Genomic DNA, 15,461 nt, shown 5'->3' on the forward strand with positions numbered 1-15,461 from the left:
ACAGAAAAGCTTGGAGAGCACACATGAAGGCTGTGAAGACAGTTTCAAAAGAGAATTTCAGTTAGTGTTTGAATAATTGTCATGTTATTGACATAACTGTTCAACCTGCTATGGTCACTATGTTGAAGAAGGAATGATTCAGATGAGTTAAGAAAACAAGCAGGTTCAGTCATACTTCTTACCTTGAACAACTCATAACTAAACATTGTAACCTAAAATTTTGAATCTGAATGTAACACTTTTCAAGTAACATAGTTGGGTTTTAACAAGGATATTCTTGAAAAACTTCTTAATCTAAAGAAGTGAAACAAATGATTAGAGACAGTGTGGTAATGCAAAAATAGAACAGGTTTTGGAGGCCAGCTTGGATGGCTCTGTTCTCAGTTGTGTGAACTTGGTAAAATTGAGCTAAACTTCCCTGAGTTCATATGTAAAATGGGAAAATTACTCTCTACTTAGAACAGTTGTGATTAGGATTAAAAGAGATAATGCAAACACAGCATTTACCAGTTTATGTGCCATGGCTATTATTATGATAAATTTGTAGACATTCCTGCAGGCCAGTTAAGTGGATGTTTTGGGGCAGATAGACTTTGAGCCAGCTGTTAAAAGCACTTCTAACCACATATTGTATTTGTCTCTTCCTACAGTTCTGTAGTTCTTAGCTTTGATCTGTGATGTCTTGTTTACGTCTTTTTGACAAGGAATAGTAGGCTCCTTCAAAAGCACTCTGTTAGATGGATGGGTTTATTTTATAAAGGACAGTAAATGTCTTATGTAAAATATCAAACTTGTCCACTCCACAACCACATAATTTCTTTTTTTTTAAATTAAATACATTGTGGGCATTTGAGTGACAGACTACACAGAAGAAAGAGCAGTGGACTACGAGGATAGATATATGTAAATTCCTGTTCCATTAGCACACTCCCTAGCTCTATGACTTTGGGCAAATCATGTAACCACTTTCTGCTCCAATTTCTCCATTAGGAAAATGGGGATGATAATTCTATCCTATAATTTATTTCATTATTTATATGACAATCAAATGAAATAACTAACATACACTTTGAAAATTATTAAATACCATGGCAATTTAAAGCATTATTGGGTTGAACTTGGAGGAAATAAAACATGACATTCAAACTTAGACAAAATTAGTTTTTTTATTATTGTTGGCTGCATGATCCTTTAGGTCAGAGGTGTAACAAGTTTCCTTTTTAATATTCCTCTTATCAATCAACTCAGAAACTTCTGCCTGTTTTCTGAGACACATCAAATAGTAATAGATGGTTTCAGGCCTGAGCATTGGAATATCTGTGGTCTAAGTCATACTTTTGCTATTTTTTAGCTTTATAACATAGGGCAAATATCTTGCATGTTCTTTACCTGAGTTGCATCGTCTCTGAAATAATGGAAGTTATTGTGTTTCCTTCTAGTTTTATCAACTCATGTGGGCATTCCTTTAAACTACAACCATGGTTCTCCCCATACATTTGAAAACTTCCCCTTTCACAAACATGAATATAATATGTGTTGTTATACCTGGTCTGTGTCCTGCAGTGGGGGGTCCTTGTAGGGAAAGAGATATTCTTTTTTTTAACTTTAAAAATATTAATATATTTAATAACTATCAATTTATTAAAAGCTAATTCTGTGCCATACTTCACTGAGTTATATATATTTATATATCTCACAGAATGAATATGTATACATATATTTATTTATTTATTATTAGTTTCAGGTGTACAGTACAACATAGTGATCAGACACTTACGTAACTTACAAGGTGATAACCCCAACAAGTCAACTAGCTACCCAACACTGTACTGTTGTTAGAAGATTATTGACTATATTCCCCATGTTGCACTACACATCCCCATGACCATTTTTTAAAAAATTACAGTTGACATTCAATATAATTTTATATTAGTTTCAGGTGTACAGCATAGTAGTTAGACATTTATGTAATTTATGAAACAATCCCCCCAATAAATCTAGCACCCATCTGTAACTATACGTAGTTTTTACAATACTGCTAACTATATTCCCCATACTGTGTTTTACATCTCTGTGACTCTCCTGTAACTATGAATTTGTACTTCCTGAGCCCTTCGCCTTTCTCACCTAGCCCCCCACCCCCACTTCCCATCTAGTACCCATCAATTTGTTCTCTGTATCTATGGGCCTGTTTCTGTTTTGTTTGTTTATTTTGTTCTTTAGCTTCCACATATAAGTAAGACCATATGGTATTTTTCTTTCTCAGTCTGATTTATTTCATTAAACATAGTACCCTACAGGCCCATCTATGTTGTCACAAATGGTAATATTTTTCTTTTTTTATGGCAGAGTAATATTCCATCGTATAAATGTACCACAATTTCTTTATCCAATCGTCTGTTGATGGGCATTTTGGTTGTTCCCATATCTTGGCTATTGTAAATAACACTGAAGTGAACATAGGGCTGCATATATCTTTTTGAATTAGTGTTTTAGATTTCTTTGGATAAATATCCAAAAGTGGAATTGCTGGGTCATAAGGTAGTTCTATTTTTAATTTTTTGAGGAACCTCCATTCTGTTTTCCATAGGGGCTGCACCAATTTGCAGTCCCACAAACAGTGCACAAGGGTTCCCTTTTCTGCACATCCTTGCCAACGCTTGTTGTTTGTTGATTTATTGATGATGGCCATCCTGACAGGTGTAAGGTGATTTCTCATTGTGGTTTTAATTTGCATTTCTCTGATGATTAGTGATATTGAACATTTTTTCATATGTCTATTGGCCATCTATATGTCCTGGGAAAGAGATATTCTTAAATATCAATATTCTGTCAGAAAGAAATGCCAAAGAGCAATGTTTATTGTTTGTTTCCTAAGTGCGTTTGACCTTTATATATTTTTTATTATTGAATTAGTGTATTCATCTTTCAAAAAAGGTGTTATTGCTTTCCTCAGAAAGATTCATGTATTTGCTTTGAAGCTCAGAAGGGCCAAGTTTTGCTACATTTATTATAATGTAGGATGCTTAAAACTACTTCAAATACATGAGATAATTGCAAATGTCAAACTCTTTCATTGCTGACGGGGCTGCTGTTTATCAGTAAGTAATACACTTGGAGGGTAGCATGCTCATAGAATAGCATCTTTAAATACACACAGCCTTGATTTAATCTTCATCTTAATGAGCAGTGATAAAGATGACAAGAGATAGAGTTAAAAATATAACCCAAACACTGTACTTATTTAGTTAGTTGTCACATTTACACTTCTGTTTTGGCAACTAAGAGAAACAAAGTAACATTACTTAATTAGCTCAAAAGATGTGTAATTATTCAACTAATAATTATGGTGATTGTTGATTAATCTTTTGCTTTTTTTCTTCTTTCTATGGTAAACTTTGAGTATTTATTTCATATTAAGTAAGAGGTAATAAGAGAAATAAATGAAAATAAATTTAGCTATTTATATTATTTCTCATCTTAGTGAAAGAACTCTGTGTTTAAAATCAGGATTCAACGATGCCTGGCCCGAGCTGAGCTGCCGCTGAGCTGCCAACAGGTGGCAGGATGGCTCAGCTAAAAACAAAACAAAACAAAACAAAACAAAAAAATCAGGATTCGAAGCATAATTTATAGATTTTATTTGTGCTTTGAAAATTTTTCATTAAAAAGTTATGTTCTGTTCATATACTAAAATAACTAAACCAGAATTTTATACTATATTCTTTTCTTCAAATATAATTGCAGTTAGCAGTTTGAGAGTGTTTTCACTCTTTTCTATATATTTGTCCACATAATATTTACATCTCTACAAGTTTGGCTGATACATGTAGGATTATATGTTAGGTGTGGTGGTCCACAATTTCCATTTTTTAACTTAATATATCTTGGAGATCTTCAGTGCAAAAGTTATGTTTCTTCTTTGTAATAGCTGCTTATCATTCTATGGTACAGATGTATTTTATAGCTTATTTTTTCATTCTCTTCTTGCTGTTTAGGTTGATTTTAATTCTTTTTGATATTTCAATCTTCCAATAAACATTTTATGCATTGCCTTTTCCAGCAGAAATGTGTATCTGTAGGACATAGTTAGAGGTAGAATTGTTAAGTTGAAGAGTATATGTGCTTTAAATTTTCAAGTACTACCAATTTACCTTACAATAATGCTTACCAGTTTATATTCCCACCACCAATGTACAGGAATACTTGTTTTCTCTTATCCTCACCAATACTTGACATTATCGGTCTTTTACATTTTTGCAAATTGAATAGGCAAAACTATAATTGTTTTCTTAAATTTGTATTGGACATATTTTCATATGTTTATTGCCCATATATTTTTTCTCTGTAGTGATGTGTGTATGATTTTATTTTATTTTATATTTTTAAATTAGTTTCAGGTGTACAACACAGTGCAATATTTATACTTTTTACCCCTCAAAGTGACAACCCCCCTCCCCCAATCCGCCGCCCCACTCCCCCCACATATCATACATATCTATTGTAATTTCCTTGACTCCACTCCTACATTATACTTCACGTCCCGTGACTATATATATATATTCAATTATAGTTGACATACAATATTATACAACATCAGCTTCAGGTGTACAGTGCAGTGATCAAGCCTCTACCCCATCCATGAAGTAGTCTCCCTAACAAGACATGTGACCACCTGACACCCTGCAAAATATTTACCACATTATTAATTACATTCCCTGAACTGTCTTTCATGTCCCTGTGGCAATACTATAGTTACCTATTTATGCTGTCTAATCCCTTTCCCTTCTCCCTCATCCCCACCCCGCTCCCAACTAGCAACCATCAGTTTTTCCTCTGTATCTCTGAGTCTATTTCTGTTTACTTTGCTCGTTCATTCAGTTTTTTAGATTCCACATATAAGTGAAATCATATGGTATTTGTCTTTCTCCGAGTGACATTTCTTAACATAATAGTCTCTAGGTCCATCCATATCATCCCAAATGGTACGATTTCATTCTTTATAGCAGAGTAATACTCCATTGTACAAATGTACCACAGTTTCTTAATCCAGTCGTCTACTGATGGGCATTTCAGTTGTTTTCAAATCTTGGCTATTGTAAATAGCGCTGCAATAAACATAGGGGTGCATATATTTTTTCAAATTAGTGTCTTGGGTTTCTCTGGATGGATAACCAAGAGTGGAATTGTTGGGTCATACGGTAGTTCCATTTCCAGTTTTTTGAGATACCTCCATACTGATTTCCATAATGGCTGCACCAATCTGTAATCTCACCAACAGTGCATGAGGGTTCCCTTTGCCCCACAACCTTGCCAGCACTTGTTTGTTGATTTATTGATGATAGCCATTCTGACCAGAGTGAGATGGTGTGTATGATTTTATTTATATTGTTTTGTTCATATTTTATTTATACTATTTGAATTATTTTGTATTTAATCTTGTACATATTCCTGTACTGGTTGGCTTTTGTTGTTTTATTTTAGTTTAAAAAGATTTTATTGGGGAATGGGGGAGGGGAACAGCATTGGGGAATCGGGGAAGGGAAACAGACAAGTTGCTGTCTTTTTTTTTTTCTTAGCTGAGCCATCCTGCCACTTGTTGGCAGCTCAGCTGCAGCTGAGCTCAGGCCATGAATTGAACTGGCGACCCTGTTGCTCAGAGTTCGCACTCTTGAGCGAGCTCTTAAACAAACAGAGCCACTCAGCCAGCCAAGTTGCTGTACTTTTGTTCTTCAGTGTAGTTGCGGAGGACGTTGCTTCACTGGCCCATGTTGGTATTATTATTGCACTCTTACCCGGGTGAGGCAGTTGCTCACCGGCCATTGGACTGCCGCTCCCTGTGGCTCAAGGAAGTTCACAAAAGCGCACACCAGCTGCTGGCCAGCCCCACTGCAACCTACGCTGTGCTGGCGACTCACCACAGCCCAGCTCCAGGTCGAGCTATTGTTCACCATCTTAGCTGTACAGGGTGCAGCGTCACTGGCCGGAACCGGGTCTCTGCTGCTCAGAGCTGGCATTCCAAGCCAACTCTTAACCAACGCGCTACTCTGCTAGCCTTGTTGTTTTACTTTTTTAATTTGCAAAAGTTGCTTGTAACTTTTGGATGTATTTTTTTCTATTCTATATGATACAGATATTTTCCTCCAATCTGTTGCTTGATGTTGAATTTTATTATATATTTTTTGTTGTTTTTTAACTATTTAAATATTTTTATACAGTTGAAGTTACCAATTTTTTAATTTGCCTTTTTTTCTTAGATATTCTATATAATGATTCTATTAAATATTTTTAAATAAAATAAATATTATAGTAACAAACGTGAAAAAGTAATACGTTAATCATTTTTAATTATGTTAATAAATTTTTTGAGAAAAGGTGGACATCCATATTCGTCTGTCACAATAATGAATAATATTAATTAGTTAAGTTTCACAAATTACTAATAATTTTGTCAAAACTGATCTTCTTCACATATTTAAATGCCACAGATAGTATTGACTGATTTTTTAATCTTCACTCATAGTTGGTGAAAGGACATGTTTTATTAATTTTAATTATGGAAGTTTTAAAATGAAAACAGTTATACCAAAAATAACAGTTGAGGTGGTGAGAAGTGGTCTTATCTTCTATAAATATTGAAGAGAAAGCTGAGAGAATTTCATGATAATGTGAAATGGAATATGAGGGGGAAGAAAGAGGAATGAAGGATTATTTCAAGATTTTTGTACACCTAGAAGTTACCATCAACTAGGAGGCTTCAAATGGACACATTCAGATGGGGTGGAGAAATTGAAAGTTCAAACATGTCCGCCATGTTTGAGATTTTTATTTACCATCCATGTGGAGATGTCCAGTAGCCAACTAGACATATGAACTAAAGTGAGGAGGGAGGCTTGAGCTGGATGTATAATATATTATTATGTCACAGCCATGAAAGAGACTGAGATAATCAAAGGAGTGAATGTTGGTAGAGAATAGGACCAAGAAATAGACAGCTAATATTAAGAGGTCAGCAAAAGGAGGAGATGACTAGGGCCTGGCTTATGAGATGTAAGAATAATGAAAAAAGCATGATGACTTGTAAGCCAGGTTAAAATATTGCATCCAGAAAGCAATAACATTGTCCAGTGTTACTGGTAGATCATGTAAGATGAGGACTGATAATTAACCATTAGAGTTAGTATTTTGACCTTGGTAAGAACAGCGTGGTTTAGTCATGGATAAAAGCCTGATTGGTGTGAGTGTATGAAAGAATGGGAGGATAGATTGTGGGGACATAAATATAGAGAACTGTATCATGAGGAGCAAAGAACTGGGGGCATTTCTGATAGGATTGAAATGCTGTTCACTAGAGTATGAAGAAGGTCATAGAGGTCATGATAGGATTAGTCCCTGTGGATCCAAGAGCCTTCTGTATGGTCTTCCTTTTGCTATGAATTTTGATTTTCCTGTTTGTATGAATAATGAAGTGTGTTAGCCTATCAAGTATTTTTTAAATAGCTGATTGGACTATACTCTGCATTTCTCTATCTCCTCGGCGATCATGTAAGTTTTCCATTAAAAATTGAGAAAGTTTATTACTCTAGCTTTAAAGATGGTATGGCTATGGCTTTTGACATAGTCATTTCAGCATGATGCTATTTCCAATGTAGTTATAAAGTAAGCAGTAAGTATTGCCTGGCATACTTTGACCTCAAGCAGGAACTTGAATAATTTGTGTAGATCATTATGCAAGTGCTGTAGCTGCACACCAAACCTGCTCTTTGAGTTGTTTAACAAAGTGCTCTGTATCTACATTTTTTTCTCAGTTCGACCACACTGATTTTAAATGTCATACAATTCACAGGCAGAAAATGATTTTAATTCTCATCGTTTAACAAAATAATATTTATTATTTGTTAAATATATTTAACAATAATTTTAGGTGGAAAAATGAAATATTCATATAAACTTATGTTTTTCTTCAGTTTTGTCAAAACAACATGCTTCACAAGTCCTGGTTAGGAAGCGTCGGGCAAATCATGGGATTGAAGAATTCCAAAAGGGCAACCTTGAAAGAGAATGCATCGAAGAAGTGTGCAATAGAGAAGAAGCTCGGGAGATCTTTGAAAATAACCCTGAAACGGTAAGAACTCATGAAAATTTATATTAGCACACCTAGACTTACAGTTACAGATGGAACATTTCCAGGTTCAGTCTTTGCTTTCTTGTGTTCCTTTTTAAAGTTAGTGATTGTGTATGTCATGTTCCACGTATAACCACTGAAGCATTTCAGGAGGAAGTACCTTCAAAGGAAGGTGTGCTTGTTAGGAAGACAGTATTGACAAAAGCAATATGCTTTGACCAAAGTATAATTCAATTATACCTCAGTATTAGCAAATAGCATCGACCTCTTGGTTTGTAAATCATTTCTCCCAACCGGAATTTGGTAGTATTGGATGAGGGGGGAAGTCATCTTAAGTATAGGGTACGTGTGTGTGTGTGTTTGTGTGTGTGTGCATATGCACACATGTGATCGCTTTGTTATCACTATATTTCATTAAATCTCTCCATTGGCATTTTTAAGGCTTTAATCCAGACTTCATACATAATAGTTAGTCAGGGAATGCTTACTAAAGAATTCATTCAGTGCTATGTTCCCCAAGTATACTTTAATTTATTCCATAAACCCTTGGGAAGTTTCCTGAGCCATTTTATATCTTCAGTCATCCCTGGGGTTAGAATTTTTATCTTTAGTGTATAAATGTTTCCAAGTTAGTTTTAAAATTTCTAATCCTAAAGACCCCTAAATATCATAGACATATGAGGCCGCTAGACCTTATCTTCAGTCCTCTTATTTCCTAGGGGAGGATATGCTCTGACATGTTCTGCAGATAGCAGGAGAATAAACTGCCTTTAAGAATTAGGGTGAGGGTGACCTTGAGAATTCAAGTTTGATAACCTTCACGGTTACCTCAGATATTTTTTCTTGAGATGAACTATATAACCAAAAGGAAATGAAGGAGAAAACATATAAAAAGTATCTCCTTTACCTCTGCCATAGCTCTTGAGACCATGAAACTAGATGAGAGATAATGAGAAAGAACCATCTCTCTAGTTAGAGAACTTTTCCAAGACAGTAATAACTTGTGTTCTCTTGTGTTACCTCCACCTACTCTAATAGGTTCAAAGGGAAGTTTTTCCAAGGTAACTCAAAGATTTATTTTTAATACTCTCTGGGATTGAATCAAAATATTTCCTGCAGTGTTGTTGCTTTTGTGGATAAGCAATAATTGGCGAGACAAAAATATTTTATTCCACACAATATAGCAGATGTTCTTATTTTGTAGGAAATAGATACACACACATGCATACACACACACACACACACACACACACACAGATTTATTTTTAATCATGGAAATTTAAAATATATACTACGGTAAGGAGAACAATATAATAAAGTGTAATATACCTTCCTCCCACTTCAGCAATGATTAACAACCTGCCATATGACTTTTACCTATTCTCTGCCTCACCCACCCTAATTTTGTTTTGTTTTGCTGGAACATTTTTAAAGCAAGCCTGCATGTCTGAGGTACCATATTATTATGCCACCCATAAATATTTGACTATGCATTTCTAACACTATAGATATGTTCTTACAGCTTAGCCTCTGAGTAGCAAATTGGGAATGAGTTAGAAAACAATAAGGGAGAGAGGGGAAGATAGTGGAGAAGGGAAGTTCATGAATGTGCTTCCTCTCCTCCATCATTCTGATATTTGTCTCACTGGCAGAAGGGAAAGATATGATAGAGAGAGAAAGGAAGAAATGGGAGAAATGAAGGGAAAGAAACAACATTTGTTCCTTCTCATTCTCTCCTTTCCCAAAACCACTCACTATCCACATCCCTAACACCCTAGTCCACATTCCCAATCCCTACCCTATTGTTTACCTCCCCATTTTGCCTAATATATTCCTTTCACCATCACATCATCTCTTTTTGAACGCGTTCATTGTCGCTTATCCTCCTGGCTTTGGTCTGTGGAAGACAACACTGCTGTCTGAAATACTTGGTGGAGATCCCATCCTTATAAACTAGTAGATAAATGTTGTGTAGATTTATACGTGAGAAGAGGAAACAGTGAGGACTTTGGCTCTGTACTGGATGAAGTTATGTTTTGTACTTCAGTACCTTTCTGTTTAGGATACTGGTTTCTCATGAGGTGTTTTTGTGCTATTAATATTTACACAGATATATTATGGCGTGTGAGGGCATTCATGAACCAGCCTAGGAACCGTACCATTAGAAATCATTTTTGACATTTTTCTCTCTTTGGTAAAGTGCATTCCATAGTCCAAATTACTGATTTACAGACTAACTTTTGGTTCATAACCAATTACCGTATTTTGCCGTGTATAATGCACACTTTTTTGCCCAAATTTGGATGTACATTATACATGGGAAAAATAAGGATGCACACTATACATGGGTAGTACTAATTCCATATCTATATAAATGTTTTTAATTATTTTATTTATTCTTTTTTTTTTAGATTTATTTTTTAAAGTGGGGGATTGGGGGAGGGGAACAGTGTTCGGGAATCAGGGAAGGGGAACAGACAAGTTGCTGTCCTTTGTTTTTTGTTCTTCAGTCTAGTTGTGGAGGACGTTACTTCACTGGCCCATGTTGGTATTTTCATTGTGCTCTTCCTGGGTGAGGTAGATCGGAAGCCAGTCTCTGGAGACCACTCATGGTGGCTCTGGGCAGCTCACACTGGCTGCCAGCTGCTCACACTGGCTGCCAGCCACACATGGTAGCTTATGGCAGCCCACTGCAGCAGGGGCTGCAGCCTATGCCGTCGCCGGCGATTCCTGGCAGCCCAGCTCCAGGTCAAGCTATTGTTCACTATCTTAGCTGTAGAGGGCAGTGTCACCGGCACCCTTGTGGGGTCTGAACCAGGGCTCTGCTGCTCAGAGCTGGCGTCCCAAGCCAGCTCTTAACCAACACACCACTCGGCTGATTATATTTATTCTTATAAGTTAAAAGTGTATCTCTAGAAATCAATAACAATATGCATATGCAAAATAATACCCTGGAATACGATAATCAGTTTTGTTGAACTCATGACAAATTTGCAACGATGAAGAGTTCTTGGCCTTATATGATGTATAAATATCATAAATTTGTTACCGGTACATAAGATTTCTTGTACCTTGTATCTGTTCTTGTGTTTTGTAATTAATTCCTTTATAATACAAAAAACAAGTATCTAAATGTAAACAAATAAAAATTTGAATTAAAAAATTAAAATGAAAGATTTTTTTTCCCCTGAAAGTTTGGGCCAAAAATGTAGGTGCACATTATACACTGGAGCGCATTATACACAGCAAAATACAGTAATAAGTAAGGTATACATGTACGTATGATGCTGAAAGATAAATGTCTACTTCAATTCACTTCAGATGATGTCAGTGTTATTCAACATTGAATCTGGTGTGTGTAATTAGCATGACATGAAATGTGTCAAATGGGTATGTAATTATTATGTAGAAATTAATGGATTTACCAAAAGGGGGCACGTGTTATTACATTTAACAGCTTCAATAGAACTGGTTTTCAGATTGGAAGCTTGTGAAGCATGATTTAATTGATCAATATTGACTTAAGTATTAGCATAACATTATTAGTTATCTACCTCTGGTATATTTTATTATAGAAAAAATGTTGTAATGTAAAAATGACAGTTATATGGAATTTATTTGTATCTTTAAAATAAAATAAAACACTAAAATTGTTTTAATTCTATAGTGAAATAAAGGTTTACTAAGATATTTTTTCTTTTCTTTCTTTCTAGGACTATTTTTATCCAAAATATTTAGGTAAGTTCAAAATATTTCAATCATATAATCTTAGTAATGGAAGGGAACTTAGATATGATCAAGTCCATCCCTCCACCCACATATTTCATCCAATACAATTTCATGAGCCTTGGGAGTAAACCCATTCTAAATGCAGTATTTCTGTTTTTTGGGGTTTTTTTTAAGTTATGTAGAAAAATTTGGAATGGTTCTTTAATTACCATGGGACATTCTGACTTTTAGTCTTTCTATTTTTGTGTCGTTCTCATGAAGAGTCATTGCGCTAATGCTTAAGTTAGATTTAGGTCATGGGTTATCTTTTTTTTTTTTAAGATTTTATTGGGGAATTGGGGGGATGGGAACAGCACTGGGGAATTGGGGAAGGGGAACAGACAAGTTGCTGTCCTTTTGTTCTTCAGTCTAGTTGTGTAGGACGTCACTTCACTGGCCCATGTTGGTATTGTGATCATTATGCTCTTCCTGGCTGAGGCAGATCGGTTGCTGGCCATTGGACGGCTGCTCACAGTGGCTTATGGCAGCTCACACTGCTGGCCGCTCATGCTGGCTGCCGGCCACTCACAGTAGCTTATGGCAGCCCACTGCAGCCCCACTGCAGCCTACACCATCGGCGGCAACTCATGGCAGCCCAGATCCAGGTCGAGCTGTTGTTCACCATCTTAGCTGTAGAGGGCAAGTGTCACTGGCTCATGCAGGATTTGAACTGGTGGCCCTGCTGCTTAGTGCTTAACTGAGCCCTGCTGCCCAACTCTTAACCAACGAGCCACTCACCTGGCCCCATGGGTTATCTTTTAATGAAAGGAGAAACCTTTGTACTCTCCAGAGCTTGTGGCATAAATAATTATCATTTAGTATTTATAAAAATTATTAACAACCTCTCCCTTTGCAACATCATTTCATCATTCCCTACAGTATCCCTCCCTATGTTTTGCTTTTGTACACAATTCTGGACTCTCAAGGACTGAGGTGTTGTTTCCACACCCAAACAGATTAGATGATTTCAACTAAACATCAATTAAAGATAACAAGGTTTCAGTTTGCTTTAAGCAAATATAAAATTATTTTGTATTAGTATTACTTTGGATAGTTGTCAACATTTTCTAACAACAAAAGTCGAGTATAATTTACACACCTCTTTTGATGGGATTCTCTGTAGATCCAGCCCACTAAGGTGTGCTTTCTCTCCTTTAGGCTCAAAATATTCCCCATCTGTGCATCTTTCTGCCCCAACTCTCACCCCAGCAAACTTGAGCAGCAGGCCCTGCAGAAAATGAAAAGTGAATCTTCCTTGAAAAAAAAGTAGAAGCGTACGCTGATATACATTAATAACTATGCAGCTTAAAACTTATTAATATAATTTTGTAAATAACTTTCTATTAAACTCTTATTTCTCTTACAATTTGAGGGTTTAGTTACAGTTTAGGGCTATATTTTTTGTTATGCAAACATTCCAGAGACCATCTTTAGGTGGGGTAATATTTCTTTCTTTCCCCCTTTCCTAGGGAGCCTTACATTGAAATGATTGTATATACATACTTATATTTAGGACATTTAAAAAAGATAAGACCCTAAGATTTGTGTAGAAGCCTCTTTTAGAGCCAAGTGCTCTTTTTCTTTTTTTCTCTTTTCTTTTTTTTTTTAGAAGGCCTCACATATTTATTACTGAATCAACATACTAGTACAGAAACATATTAAAAGAAAACTCATTTTTCCCATAATTTTCCAATGAAACACACCCAGCTATTCAGAAAGTACCCATCTTTTCAGTATCATGGTTAAGATCCAAGCAACTCTGACACAGCATAAATATGTGGTACCATCTCATGTGCTATTTCTTATAGACCCAGCTTGGTTCTTCTCCAATGTCTTCTCTTGGAGCTGTACCTGATTTTATTACTAGTTTTCATCTGAATCCATTGTGGGAACAGGCCAATTCTGCTTTTGTTTCTTGGCCAGGAACTACTTGATCCTGAAAGTCTTGTGAGAAGACATGGCGAAGAAGAGTCAACCGCACGCCCTAGGATAGCGGTGAAAAAGACAAGTGCTCTTTTTCATAATCCTGGAGTGGTTACTCTTCCATTTTTTGAGTGTCCACAATGGCCTGAAATTTATTTGTATGGCACATGCTGAGCCAAGGAGACTCAACTATAAAATACTACATCTCATTCACCCTCTCATCAACTACAGGACCTCAGTTCAGTGATCTCTCTCTTTAGAACTCCATGGCATCAAACATTTCAGTTCTATGGGCTGCTGGATGTTTTCTAGTTGACTTATAACAATTCTTTTTATAATTTCCAATCCAACATTTCTCCTGCAAGATCTTAAAATTATTTAACCTCTATGACCCATAGTCTTTTCATTTGTTAAATGGATAGCAACAATTTAATACGTTTTTAGCAAGACAAAAGATAATGTTTTCAAAGCACTTAGCAAAATATATCAAGCTAGTCCTCTTCATTTTTCTTCGCTTCCCTTTTCAGCTACTAACAGACTTAAAGACTTTTATTCAAATTTGGAAAGGGACACTATAAAAATTGTGTGGTAATATTTATGTCTCTGGATTTGTAAATGCAACAAAAATGTCTAAAACTCTGCATTTTAAAAGAACAATGAGATATAGATATATAACCATGAAAAACGTCTCTTCTTTTGACTTTCTAAAACAAAAACTAAGGGTTTGCACTGTTAAAGTGGAGAAAAGACAGAGTAATAAGACTATTTCAGCTTCATTTTAGATAGAAATTTCAATATTTTATAACTAAAACAGACAATATTTGACCATTAAAAAATTACAAGCGTGCATTAAAAAAACATAATGGTAATCCCTGTTTCTTAGGTCCACGTATTGAGCCTGTTTCTATAGGCGTCAACACTCTAGAAAATACATACCTTTGATCACAGAATATATTTGGATAAAGTTAAATAACATTTTAATACAACATTATGTATTTTGGAGAAGTTCCTTACATAAAATATTCTTCTTTTTTCTCCTTTATCCCTCTCCACTTCCTCTTTGCTAACTTGACCCATCTTTCCTTCTCTTTGCCTATCTTATTTGGCAGCATGGTATAAAAGCTAAGTACCAAATGAGTAAATAAGTAAATAAGATGTAGGTCGTAGTCTCAGACCTAAAAATTTCTACTATGTCAGGAATAACAAGTTACTTAACTTTTCAGGTTCTGTATTTAAATGCATACTATAACTGTATTTTCTAACTTCAGAGCTATTCGGAATACCAAGTAAGTATATGGAGATATACTTTTTGCTGCAACAAACTTTCTTCAAATGTAAAGTATTATTATTTAATAACCCATAATATGAAGCAAAAATATATTTTTACTATGATTTATTTTTTTATTCAAATTTTTGGGTCTTTATTTATACATAGGCATATGCAATAAATTCCACTACTGAAAACAGAAAAGAAATGCTCTACCTAAGTTAAACTTTTCTGTTATATATACTGGGTTGTCGGAAAAGTCATGATGCATGTTTGCAACAGACGGCACTAGTTCATTTTTGGAAGTACTAGAGTCATTCATATCTATGTTATTGCTGTGTCACTTGCCAGCTGACAGTTCTAGCTTCATTCTAAAAA

General features: G+C 35.4%; 1 protein-coding gene and 1 pseudogene across 1 annotated transcript in view; one reads left to right on the forward strand and one right to left on the reverse strand.

Moving 5' to 3' along the window:
* The window catches only part of PROS1 (protein S), a 74,585-nt gene that overhangs the window by 19,322 nt on the left and 39,802 nt on the right, over positions 1-15,461 (forward strand). The window contains exons 2-3 of the mRNA XM_019631554.1: positions 7,968-8,125; positions 11,839-11,863. Coding sequence (XP_019487099.1) covers positions 7,968-8,125; positions 11,839-11,863 — 183 coding nt within the window. The remainder of the gene's footprint in view (positions 1-7,967; positions 8,126-11,838; positions 11,864-15,461) is intronic.
* Positions 13,498-14,184, reverse strand: LOC109375939 (60S ribosomal protein L39 pseudogene; annotated as a pseudogene).

The sequence above is a fragment of the Hipposideros armiger genome, unplaced genomic scaffold (assembly GCF_001890085.2).
Source record: "Hipposideros armiger isolate ML-2016 unplaced genomic scaffold, ASM189008v1 scaffold_1005, whole genome shotgun sequence".
In the NCBI taxonomy this organism is placed as follows: domain Eukaryota; kingdom Metazoa; phylum Chordata; class Mammalia; order Chiroptera; family Hipposideridae; genus Hipposideros; species Hipposideros armiger.